General features: G+C 42.4%; 1 protein-coding gene across 21 annotated transcripts in view; it reads left to right on the forward strand.

Annotated features, from left to right (window-relative positions):
- RAP1GAP2 (RAP1 GTPase activating protein 2) overlaps nucleotides 1-13,724 on the forward strand; it is a 1,157,030-nt gene that overhangs the window by 1,114,925 nt on the left and 28,381 nt on the right. For all 21 annotated transcript variants that reach the window (XM_073616723.1, XM_073616725.1, XM_073616724.1 and 18 more), the window contains 2 exons: nucleotides 827-940; nucleotides 4,317-4,434. In XM_073616723.1, the coding sequence (XP_073472824.1) occupies nucleotides 827-940; nucleotides 4,317-4,434 (232 nt within the window). The remainder of the gene's footprint in view (nucleotides 1-826; nucleotides 941-4,316; nucleotides 4,435-13,724) is intronic.

Genomic DNA, 13,724 nt, shown 5'->3' on the forward strand with positions numbered 1-13,724 from the left:
TCAGGCTAAGATCTGACCAAATATGTCTAAACTGGAAGGGAAAAAGATACTCTTTCAATCATTATTACTTATTATGCCATTAGATCATTTAGTGATTTTGCAACTTGTTTAGAAAAAGCATCTCATAAATGGCCCTTATGGTTAAGTGTTAGCCCTATGTCAGCCACAATTGTACAGTGATCAAATCACAAAGTCCCCTCTCGGGGGATCAGGAAGGAAATTTTTCCCCTGCTGGAGCAAATTGAATCATGCTTTGCTGGGTTTTTTTCCCTTCCTCTGGATCAACTGTGGGTATAGGATTGTGTATATGGGATTGTATGATTTTTTTATTCTTGTTTCCCCCTTTTATTGGTTGAACTGGATGGACGTCAGTCTTTTTTCAACCAGACTATGTAACAAAGATTAAATTGCAGTGCTTAACACATCAAATGTTTTTACACAAAGACTCATCTTGGACTTCCTTTTATGTTTGCTTTTGATTATTTTTCACTTTAAGGTACCATTAGAAGACTTCAGGTGTTTTATATAAGATGTGTTAAGCGCTGCAATCTTTCCTTATTTTTAGTATTTCAGTGCTCTGTATAGAGTATCTGCACTACTTGCAAGTGGCTACTTACACCAATAAGCGCTGACAACATTTTTACCTTTATGTAACAAAGATGATCACAGTTGATTTGAATGTGGACAGATGTCTCACCTTCATTCTTGGTAAAACTTCTGGTCATCCTAATAACTGTATATGGTCACCCTTATAGATTTGTCATCCTTATCAGTTGGCTTACATGTTAACCTTAAATGTTTTGTGTTTTTTTTTTCTTGCTTAAAGTGATAGCATGTCCACCACGCCTAAAATCCCAGACTGTGCACATTCATCGCAGGATGTTAAATCTGAAACCTCATCAAATCCTAGTTCTCCAGAGATATGTCCCAACAAGGAGAGGTAAAGGATATTGTTTTAAAAATTACATTGAAGCAAAGAAAATTCAAATAGTAAAATGCCTGAAATTTCTTTGTTGCTTTTATGTTATTCTGACAGCAAGGACTCTTTTCAGTTTCTTGTACTTGTATTTTACTGTCATATATTTTAAAGTTATATATATATATATATATATATATATATATATATTATATGTTAATATAAGTGTAATGTTTTAATAGCTATGAAAAGTCATAAAGTCATTGTTAATAATACTGTACAGAATCAAGTATGCAGAAAAGTTAGTGGAAATCAAGGCAAGAACTGCTGACATCCTTCTGTATATGTTGGGTTGCAAGGCATAGTGGGTGTAGTATAAGGTTTTTTAATTGGGCTGGAGACACTTCTTGAATGCAAAGAGATTTTATTTCTCTTAACAGAACTTTGGGAGAGTGGATTAGGGCCAGGACACCCTTAGGTAATTGCAATGTTAATTGGCAGACTCCAAGACTTCTACAGGTAGACAGCCATGCAGGGAAAGGCTTCCAGCAAGACACCACATCTGCATGTGTAGGAATGCTGTCTCTTATGGCAACAGTCTCCTAACACAAAGTGTAACAGTTCCTTCACTTCCACTACAATCACTTCTTGTAGTTCTTCAGCCCACTGAGCTCCCAGTCTCTCTCTCACTAGACTAGATGATTCACTGCCACTGAATCCCTTGAGCTTTTCCAATCTTCACTGTAGTATCTTCCTCAAGTGTCACCCCCGCTTCTCTGCTGGGTCCCTAGCTTGGCACTCAAGATACTTCTCAAGCTTCACCCCACTGGCCTGCTCGGTCCCCTGGCTTGAAACACGAGGCTGCTCTGCAAGCGTCACCTCCGCTGGCTGGGTCCCTAGCTTGATACCCGCTGAAGTTTGCCGATTCTTCACCATCCCCGGTTGGTGAGAATACTGCTCCATACTTGCTTCAGCTACTCAATGTGGTCCCTGGTAATAAGGGGGATGGTCCCTTAGTGGCGACAGCTTCCCTTCTACCTCCGACCAGGACAGGTTCTCTGGCTGGCAGAACCGTCACTTTTGGTTGGACTGCAAGTCGCAATTCCAACCCTGCTCTGCTCTTTTGCTTCTGGATAGGCCCTCAGACAGCCTAGCAGCCAAATGTCCCCGAGATAGGCCTAAACTCCAGGCCTAGCAGCCCGGGCAATACAACACACGTCCACCCAGACAGCCGTCCAGGTGGCACAGAACACGGATCACCTGACTCCACCCAAATATATAGGTTCTCCCAGCAGGCCAAGGGAGCCAAGAAAACCCCTGCCCATTGGCTGAGGTACCCCATATACTCCTAATCTGTCCTTGCTTTTCCCTTGTCTTATCTAATGCCATCAGATACCCGGCCACCCAGTGGCAGAAGAGAGAAGTGCAGCAATTCTAGACCTAGTGTAATCTCAATTGATCCTCATCAATTAGCCAAGGTAGCTATACCTGGCAGGCAAATTTAGGAGCAACCCTGCCTAAACACCAGGGTGCGACATAAAAAAAAATACCTTGTAATGCTCTCCTCCCGATCTCCAAATTCCTTTTTTTTTTAGCTGCTGTGATCTGACTTCCTCTTTGAGGGTTGCTACATTCATCCCCCATGGTCCCACTGTTAATATAAATGTAGCCACCCTCTCTTACTCACTCCCAAGATGGGACTAGGAACTATCGACTATGGGATTGGTGGTGTGCACAGTGCAGCGCACTCGACTGCAACTAAATTGCCCTGGTTGTTCCAAACAAGGTTTTAATCTGACTGTGGTGAAAAGATGGCAAGGCTCAAATTTATTCTATTAAGGCTGGTTTATACTTGGAGGGCAATGGCAATGGCAGGCAGTATTGTAATTTCCTCTGTCACAGTGAATCCCCACTCACTGGAGGTCCTAAAGGGGCACAGCATAACTGGAGACAATCATCACTGTCCATAAGGAGTGTAGCTTCTCCCAGCCAGGACTTGTGCCTGCCAGAGGTGACAGTAGTCCGTATGGGAAAAAAAGCCCTAAGAAAAACGTATCCTTTTTTCATCTCATAGCATAGAGGTGTTGGGGTTCTGTAATCCAGTAGTGGAGACATAGGCATGCCTGGGCACACCCTAATCACCTTGTGTGCTGTGGATACCCCCTGTTTAGACCCGTGATGTTTTACCAAAGCCCCTCCTACTGGGGCTCCAAAAAAAATTTGGAAAAAACAAATTTAAAAAAATAAAATTGTTAAAAATAACAATACAAAAAATGTTAAGAAATTATTAGAAAAATAAAATAGTTAAAAATAATAATAATAAAAATGTTAAAAAATTATTTAAATTTTTTTTTTTAAAATAATACAAATAAAAATTACTGACACCTACCTCTGCCCTACTGACATTGTCCACGGCTCTACTGACACCGGCAGTATATATACACATACACACGTATCTGTGTTGGGGTGCACACCCTAATGCAATAGTCTGCGCACACCTATGAGTGGAGAACTTGAGGTTTCAGTGCAGCAGAGGAAGGGTCACCTGTTTACTACAAGCAATTAGGAGTTCACTGGATTTCTGGAAGGATCAACAGGTATTTTTCTGTACTTGAAATGTTCATGTATTTCAGATATGGATGTGTTTTTTTTTGCTCGGGTATATACTTAAAAGCGGTAGTAAACTCCACTTTTTTATTTATACCTACAGATAAGCCTATAATAAGGTTTACCTGTAGGTACACTAAATATCTCCTAAATGTGCATTGTTGAGGAGATATGTACTTTAGCAACAGCCAGTGACGCCACTGGTGCCTGCACATTGCACTCTAATGCCGCATTAACACGGTCGGCATTTCCGACAACAAATGTTCAATGTGGGCTAGTTGTAGGAAATTCCGACCGTGTGTAGGCTCCATCGGACATTTGCTGTCAGAATTTTCGACCGTGTGTATGCAAGACAAGTTTGAGCCAACATCCGTCGGAAAAAAATCCACGTTTTTTGTTGTCGGAATGTCCAATCGTGTGTATGTGGCATAAATGGACGGCATGCCATCCATTGAGTGTGCTGTGCTGCGGCCGTGACTCTCGTGCGCATACAGAGCCTGCAAACCCGGAAGGAAGAATGGTTGAAAATGTGTGTACCACTGGAGGGCTTTATTTTAAGGTAAGTCTTTCGTATTGTGCTAGTATGTGGTGCACCCTAGCACATTATGACATTATACTGCAGGGGCCCAATTGTTTTATTTTTTGCTGTTTACTACCACTTTAAATACTGAGCTTGAAAATGTTTAACTGTTACTTTAACCATGATTTTCTACTTTTAATATCTTCCCTGTTAAACCAACTTTCTCAAGATAAAATCATGTTGAATCTTTCTTTAAACTATTTTTTTTTTTAGACCCTACATAAAACTGAAAGAGAATGGCCGATCCAATATTTCTCGCTCCTCGTCCAGTACAAGCAGTTTCAGCAGTACAGCTGGAGAGAGTGAGGCCATGGAGGAGTATGAGAGTGTGGTGCGTATTACACAGTCCCAAGTAGTAAAGCTAAATGCTAACCTGTTTGTGAGTTCAGCATATAGACATTGAAATTATATAGCAAAAACATTTTTTACCCACAACTTTTTTTGGCTGTTCATTGGCCTATGTATGAGTACCTGCAGGTAAAAAATAGCACACGTTGTGTGCAGTCAACCTTCATTAGCCAATTAGAAATTCATATTTAAAAAAATAGAACAAATTTCAAATTTGTTGAATTGATCCAATGCATTCTTACAATTAATGTATGTATTATTAATTGGAAGTTACCTATGGAGCTAATATATTTTAGAGATTCATCATTTCCCTGGTAATGAGGGATCTGTTGTTTTCTTTCAATTGAACCTCAAAATATATGTAGGATATATATACACACACACACACACACACACAGTTACTATAGCGCCAAAAAATTATCCTGCAGTACCAAAAAATAACTCTCAAAAAAGGCCAGAAAGACTTCAACTCTCAGAAAGTCAGCGCTAATGCAAATGGAAAGCAGCGCTATTGCCGGCAATAATGCCTGTCAGATCACATATGCTGGAATAGTGGAAGTCAATGGGGCTCGAACCTGCAAAATCCAAAGTTCTTACTGAAGGCTTATATGCAAGTTATTTGCCATAAAAAGTGTTTGGAGACCTGGGTCCTGCCCTAGGGGACATGTATCAATGCAAAAAAAAATTTTTAAAAACGGACGTTTTTTCGGGAGCAGTGATTTTAATAATGCTTAGAGTGAAACAATAAAAATGTAATATTCCTTTAAATTTCGTCCCTGGGGGGTGTCTTTAGTATGCCTGTAAAGGGGCGCATGTTTCCCGTGTTTAGAACAGTCTGACAGCAAAATGACATTTCAAAGGAAAAAAAGTCATTTAAAATTACTCGCGGCTATTAATGAATTGCCGGTCCGACAATACACATAAAAGTTCATTGATAAAATCAGCATGGGAATTCCCTACAGGGGAACCCCGAACCAAAATTTAAAAAACAATGGCTTTGGGGGTCCCCCTAAATTCCATACCAGGCCCTTCAGGTCTGGTATGGATATTAAGGGAAACCCCGGCCAAAATTTAAAAAAAAAATGGCGTGGGGTCCCCCTCAAAATCTATACCAGACCCTTCAGGTCTGGTATGGATTTTAAGGGGAACCCTGCGCCAAAATTTAAAAAAAAAATGGCGTGGGGTCCCCCCAAAAATCCATACCTCACAACCTGGCAGGCTGCAGGAAAAGAGGGGGGGACGAGAGGGCTCCCCCCCTCCTGAACCGTACCAGGCCACATGCCTTCAACATTGGGAGGGTGCTTTGGGGTAGCCCCCCAAAACACCTTGTCCCCATGTTGATGGGGAAAAGGGCCTCATCCCCACAACCCTTGCCCAGTGGTTGTGGGGGTCTGCGGGCGGGGGGCTTATCGGAATCTGGAAGCCCTCTTTAACAAGGAGACCCCCAGATCCCAGGCCCCCCCTGTGTGAAAAAGTAAGGGGGTGTACCTCTACCATTTCACAAAAAAAGTGTCAAAAATGTTAAAAATGACAAGAGACAGTTTTTGACAATTCCTTTATTTAAATGCTACTTCTTTCTTCTATCTTCTTTCTTCTATCTTCCTTCGGTTTCTTCCTCCATCTTCTTCTTCTGGTTCTTCTGGTTCTTCCTCCGGTGTTCTCGTCTGGCATCTTCCTCCGTGGCGTCTTCTTCCCTTCTTCTCCTCGGGCCGCTCCGCATCCATGATGGGAGGCTCCCGCTGTGTGATGCTTCTCATCTTCTGACGGTTCTTAAATAATGGAGGGCGGGGCCACTCGGTGACCCCGCCCCCCCCTCAGACGCACGGGGACTTACCTGTGGCATTTCCAGTGACGTCAGTGGGGGCGGGGTCACCGGGTAGCCCCACCCTCCGTTATTTAAGAACCGTCGGAAGAGGAGAAGCGTCACACAGCGGGAGCCTCCCATCATGAGCCCGGTGACCCGGCCCCCTCTGACGCATGGGGACTTCCCTGTGGCATTCCCCGTGACGTCAGAGGGGGGCGGGGTCACCGGGTGGCCCCGCCCTCCGTTATTTAAGAACCGTCGGAAGAGGAGAAGCGTCACACAGCGGGAGCCTCCCATCATGGGCCCGGTGACCCCGCCCCCCTCTGACGCATGGGGACTTCCCTGTGGCATTCCCCGTGATGTCAGAGGGGGGTGGGGTCACCGGGTGGCCCCTCCCTCCGTTATTTAAGAACCGTCAGAAGAGGAGAAGCGTCACACAGCGGGAGCCTCCCATCATGGATGGGGAGCGGCCCGAGGAGAAGAAGGGAAGAAGACGCCGCGGAGGAAGATGCTGGACGAGAACACCAGAGGAAGAACCAGAAGAACCAGAAGAAGAAGTAGATGGAGGAAGAAACCGAAGGAAGATAGAAGATAGAAGAAAGAAGAAGCATTTAAATAAAGGAATTGTCAAAAACTGTCTCTTGTCATTTTTAACATTTTTGACACTTTTTTTGTAAAATGGTAGGGGTACTTTTGTACCCCCTTACCATTTCACACAGGGGGGGCCGGATCTGGGGTCCCCTTGTTAAAGGGGCTTCCATATTCTGATAAGCACCCTGCCCGCAGACCCCCACAACCACTGGGCAAGGGTTGTGGGGATGAGGCCCTTGTCCTCATCAACATGGGGACAAGGTGTTTTGGGGGGCTACCCCAACGCACCCTCCCAATGTTGAGGGCATGTGGCCTGGTACGGTTCAGGAGGGGGGCCGCTCTCTCGTCCCCCCTTCTTTTCCTGCGGCCTGCCAGGTTGCGTGCTCGGATAAGGGTCTGGTATGGATTTTTGGGGGGACCCCACGCCATTTTTTAAAAAATTTTGGCGCGGGGTTCCCCTTAAAATCCATACCAATCCTAAAGGGTCTGGTATAGATTTTGAGGGGAACCCCACACCATTTTTTTTTTGGCCGGTGTTCCCCTTAATATCCGTATGGAATTTGGGGTGACCCCCACGCATTTTTTTTTTTTAATTTTGGTTTGGGGTTCCCCTTAATATTCATACCAGACCTAAGCAACATGTTGCTTCATGTAGAGAAGTTGTCTCATCTCCCAGGTGCTATAACTATGTCTAAATGTAGTATTTATGTGTAGGAGGGTTCCACCTCCATTGTAAGTCTTTTCCAACATTTTTTTTGTGGCGCCCCACCAATTTGCTAAAGTAGTTCCTGCACTACTTTTGCCGATTTCAGGTGCAACTTCAATAGACATTTGTGAATGAAGCCACACAGATGTTTATCAAGTAGCACCTGAAATCACGCTGACCTTGCTACTTTAAAATCATGCTACTTCAAGTGAAGTAGCGCGATTTCAAAGTAACATCAATGTGAACCAGGGCAAAGAGATTAGTTTTTTGGTGCACAAATACATATTGAAATAAAATATAAGAGATATTGCACTTTCCCAAAACCACCACCATCCACAAAAAGTAAAGAGAAAGAAAAGTAGAAGAAAAAAAACACCACAACAAAGCTCAATAATGTACTTTTATTTTACCAGCAGAAAAAAAAAATTACATTCATTTACTAGCTTCAAAAAAATTTGGACAGGATGTATGGTGCTACATTTAGCAATGGGATTTTAAGGGCCCTGCTCATAGGAGCTTACAATCTAAAATTTGACAAAACCTTAGAGTGGACACAGCTTTAATTTCTGTGTATAATGGGCAACACATCACATTTTTATCTGCAAGGTTATAGAAACATACTTAAAGCGGGATTCCGGCCTAAAAAAAAAAAAAATTAAAAGTCAGCAGCTACAAACACTGTAGCTGCTGACTATAAATAAGTACTTACCTGTCCTGGGTGCCCGCGATGTCGGCCGCCCGAGGCCGACCCGTCCCTCGGCTCTCGGGTCCCAGCTCCACCATACTAGGTAAGGGAAACAGGCAGTGGAGCCTTGCGGCTTCACTGCCAGATTCCTGCTGCGCACACGCGAGTGGCGCGGCTCTCTGTGAATGGCCCCGTGGTGTTCTGGGAACACACACAGTTCCCAGAAGACAACGGGGCCGCTCACCGAGGAGCAGAAGACGCAGCGGAAAAGGAAGAGGCAGATTAGGAAGACTGCCTAGCAACAAGGGTTTAGGTAAGTTTAAATTTTTTTTTTTTTTTCAAATGTTTTTTTTAAATTTTTTTTGAGATTTTTGGTGTAATTTTTTTTTTACAGGCTGGTCCTCCACTTTAACGGTCATTTTTACAAAGCATTCCAACATGATATTACAAAAAAGACTTATTCAAAACACCCACCACCAACCCACAATCCACACATACATACATTGGTGACCATGTTCTGCTGGAAGCTGCATTTCTGTGTACACGATTAAACAGCAAGATCAAAAAGGGTAGAAGGTCAGCAGATGCTTCCAAAGGATGTTTGCATGATTAGACAGGAACAATACACGCATAACATTGACAGCATCGCCACATAAACCCACTTTTGATTGAAAAAATGCACAAGAGTTTCATCAAATCTCCCTAGTTGGGCATTTGCCAATATGCACAATATCATTCCTTCTCCCCCCACAAATCACAGCAAAAAACCTGACCTTCTCAGGCCAAACAAACCCCCCTACTGCAGGCCTTTATATAAGAGAGGTTGTATTGTTAGCACACTGACACACCCAATAGAAGTACACGCCCACCAGTATCTTTCAATCTGTCTCTTCATGTATGTCTAAAAGTGATTGCACCTGATGAGCAGGAACACATAATACTATTCGCAACTGTGTTAGCCCTTGGCTATGTGCATCAAATCTCCAACTACAGGACAAAGATCAAAATCCATTTGCATCCACATAAACAAAGCAACAGTTTTCTAAGCATATGTACCCGTGCAGTGTAAACCCTAAAATTTGAAATGTCTAAGTCCCTGGGCATGATTAGTGCTAATAAACATTAACATCAGTCCCTGGCTGCAATGAGCTTCCAATATAAAGTCCAAAATTAACTTTCTTACATTAGAACCTATTTTGACAGGAGACAAATAAAATGCCAGAATATCTTTGGATTGTGGTGAGAAACCCACACCAGGAGAACATATAAACTTGAACACAAGGATTAGCATGTTGGGGGATTGAACCAACATCTCAGGTGTTGCAAGACAGAACTGCTACCCACTTAGCCACCAGGCAGCCCCACTCATGTTATTTCTATCTCTGTGGTGTGAACCAGCCCTAAGTCCATAGCCATACTCAATGTCACAAGCAATATACAGTATATTGGCCTAAGTATTGGGACTCCTGCCTTTAAACACACATGAACTGTAATGGCATCCCAGTATTAATATTGGGTTCAAAACTCATTTGGCCCACCCTTTGCAGCTATAACAGCTTCAACTCTTCTGAGAAGGCTGTCCACAAGGTTTAGGAGTGTGTCTATGGGAATGTTTGACCATTTTTCCAAGTGCATTTGTGAGGTCAGGCACTGATGTTGGACGAGAAGGCCTGACCTACAGTCTCCTCTCTAATTCATCCCCAATGTGTTCTGTTGTGTTGAGCTCAGGACTCTGTCCAGGCCAGTCAAGTTCCTCCACCCCAAAATCACTCATCCATGTCTTTATGGACCTTGCTTTGTGCACTGGTCCAAATCATTTGGTGGAGGGGGATTATGATGTGGGGTTGTTTTTCAGGGGTTGGCCTTGGCCTCTTAGTTCCAGTTAAGGGAACTCTTAAGGCGTCAGCATACCAAGACATTGTGGACAATTTCATGCTCCCAACTTTGTGGGAATAGTTTGGGGAAAGCCCCTTCCTGTTCCAACATGACTGTGTACCAGTGCACAAAGCAAGGTCCATAAAGACATGGATGAGCAAGTTTGGGGTGGAGAAACTCGACTGGCCTGCACAGAGTCCTGGCCTCAACCGATAGAACACCATTTGGCTGAATTAGAGTAGAGACTGCGAGCCAGGCCTTCTCATCCAACATCAGTGCCTGGCCTCACAAATGCGCTTCTGGAAGAATGATCAAACATTCCCATAGACACACTAAACCTTGTGGACAGCCTTCCCAGAAGCTGTTCTAGCTGCAAAGGGTGGGCCAAATCAAATTTTAACCCTACGGACTAAGACTGGGCTCCTATTAAAGTTCATGTGTGTGTAAAGGCAGGCGTCCCAATACTTTTGGCTAAATAGCATATCTGGAAAAGACTTACAATGGTGGTGGAACCCTCCTACACATAACTACTACATTTAGACATAGTTATAGCACCTGGGAGATGAGACAACTTCTCTACATGAAGCAACATGTTTGGGATTTGAACCCAGACCCTCAGAAATACTAAGCAGAAGTTCTAACCTCTAAGCCACGGAGCTACCACATGTGTGAACCTCCTACACATAACTACACATAACTACACATAAATACACTTAAAAACACATAAATACTGCATTTTTTGGGGCATACAGGTGATGGAATTACATTACTCAAGAGTTATTCTTCTTGATTTATTCTGTGATAATTGGCGTTTTTTTGTGGGTAAGAGTAGAATATTACCCTCAAATTTTTGGGAATTACATTTTGCTTTCTGATGTTGGTACACATACAGTATCACATTTTTTGGGCTCAAATTATGAATATTTGGAAATAATAAAAAGCACAAAAAATTGTGATTCATTTTAAATTTGCATCAGCAATTGTATTGTTTTTTGAGGATTATAAAGACACCTGTGTGAGTTTGGGTAAAGATGGTTGTGAGATGGAAAGTAACACGTGAAAGTGACAAAGAAAAATATGTTTTACCAAAACATCAAAACAATCCACATTCTAGTATTCTTAAAAACAAAATATTTTAAGTAGAAGCAACAATGTTGCAAAGGAAAATTTATTTCACAGAAAGATACATTTCATCTCAACATTAAAAGGTTTTTTTTGTGAAAGTTAGAATTGTTCAATTAGAATCAATGGCTGAAACTTGATTTGGACTAAAATAGAGCAGATTTTCACTTCAAAAAAATGCTCTCTAATTAGATCTCATTTTGCTATTTACTAAAGCGCCGGCTAAAAAAGACACTTGAGTTAAAATGAGAGTTATTTTCAGGTTTGAGCATGCTCAGTTGTGTTGGCACCTAGTTGTCCAAAACGGGGAATTTTTCACTTTTCAGACTTTTAAAGATATTTCAGTGTAGAAATCACTTTTTCACACAGTTTAAAATCAGATTATCTTTAAATAATATACCGCATATTTCAGTACCATTTGGGCAATTATATCATGCTCTAAACATTATTTCCATGTGCAATTCTCCAGGTTTTAGCAGAGTAAGGGTTTGGGCGCTATTTGGTTTCAGGGAACTATAGTAAATTCGATTTTGGGAGTATTTTCTCACCAGCGCTACAGTGAATACCGTTTTAGCGCTAATTACCGCCAATTAGCGGCAATTAGCGCTAATTAGCGCCGCAGGTCTATAATAAATGACCCCCAGTGTCTTGAAAACTTATTCATACCCCTTAAAATGTTCCACATTTTGCCATGTTACAACTATAAACGTAAATGTATTTCATTGGGATTTTATGTGATAGACCAATACAAAGTGGCAAATAATTGTGAAGTGAAAGGAAAATGGTAAATGGTTTTCAAATTTTTTTACAAATAAATATCTGAAAAGTATGGCGTGACACAGCGGGAGGAGCTTAGCTCACTTGGCCACAGTGGCAGTGGCCGGAGCATTGTGTGGAGGGCTATGGCTGCTGAAGAGAAGACGATGGCCGACAGCCGGGCTAATGACAGTCTGTGCACAGCGGACCCTTATGGTCCTTCCCTCCTAATACATCTAAGATCAACAGCCATAGCCTGTAGAAGGAGCTAATGCTCTGAGCCTGTAGCCTACCATTGCCCGATCTATACATCTCTCCAAGATGAATTGATGCTTCCTGTGATGTCACTTCCCTGCGCTTTATGCTGGTTCCAGCCGACTTCCTGGTGGCCACAGGACATGCAGCAGACCCTCTGCCATCCCAGCTACGTGTGGGTGATACTATTGGACACTAGGAGAGACCTGGATATAACCATCTACATATGAGCCGTTTTTACTTATATCTTGTGAGTGTAACCGTGTATTTTGCCATTAAACTGTGATTTTAATACTACACTCAGTTGGTGCTTACTGTGTTTTGCCCTATATTCATGTGTTAGAATGACCCAGTCAAAGTCCAGACCTAAATCCAATTGAGAATCTGTGGCAAGACTTGAAAATTGCTGTTCACAGATCCTCCCAATCCAATCTGACGGAGCTTGAGCTATTTTGCAAAGACAAATGGGCAAAAGTTTCACTCTCCAGATGTGCAAAGCTGGTAGAGACATATCCAAAAAGACTTGCAGCTGTAATTGCAGCGAAAAGTGGTTCTACAAAGTATTGACTCGGGGGGGGGGGGGGGCTGAATACAAATGCCCACCACACTTTTCAGATAATTAAATTGAAAACCATTTATCATTTTCTTCCACTTTACAATTAAGCGTCACGTTGTGTTGGTCTACCACATAAAATCCCAATAAAATACATTTACGTTTTTGGTCATACCATGACAAAATGTGGAGAATTTCAAGGGGTATGAATAATTATTCAAGGCACTACATATATATATATATATATATATATATATATATATATATATATATATATATACAGTATCTCACAAAAGTGAGTACACCCCTCACATTTTTGTAAATATTTTAATTTATCTTTTCATGTGACAACACTGAAGTAAAAACACTTTGCTACAATGTAAAGTAGTGAGTGTACAGCTTGTATAACCATGTACATTTGCTGTCTCCTCAAAATAACTCCACACACACCCATTCATGTCTAAATTGCTGGCAACAAAAGTGACTATACCCCCCTAAGTGAAAATATCCAAATTGGGCCCAAAGTGTCAATATTTTGTGTGGCCACCGTTATTTTCCAGCACCTCATTAGCCCTTTTTGGCATGGAGTTCACCAGAGCTTCATAGGTTGCCACTGGAGTTCTCTTCCACTACTCCATGACGACTTCACGGAGCTGGTGGATGTTCGGGACCTTGCGCTTCTTCATTCTCTGTTTAAAGATGCCCCACAGAAGCACAATAGAGTTTAGGTCCGGAGACATGCTTGGCCAGTCCATCACCCTTACCCTCAGCTTCTTTAGAAAGGCAGTGGTCGTCTTGGATGTGTGTTTGGGGTTGTTATCATGTTGGAATACTGCCCTGCAGCCCAGTCTCCTAAGGGAGGGGATCATGCTCTGCTTCAGTATGTCACAGTACATGTTGGCATTCATGGTTCCCTCAATGAACTG

This window comes from Aquarana catesbeiana, linkage group LG02 (assembly GCF_042186555.1).
Source record: "Aquarana catesbeiana isolate 2022-GZ linkage group LG02, ASM4218655v1, whole genome shotgun sequence".
NCBI classification, from domain to species: Eukaryota; Metazoa; Chordata; class Amphibia; order Anura; family Ranidae; genus Aquarana; species Aquarana catesbeiana.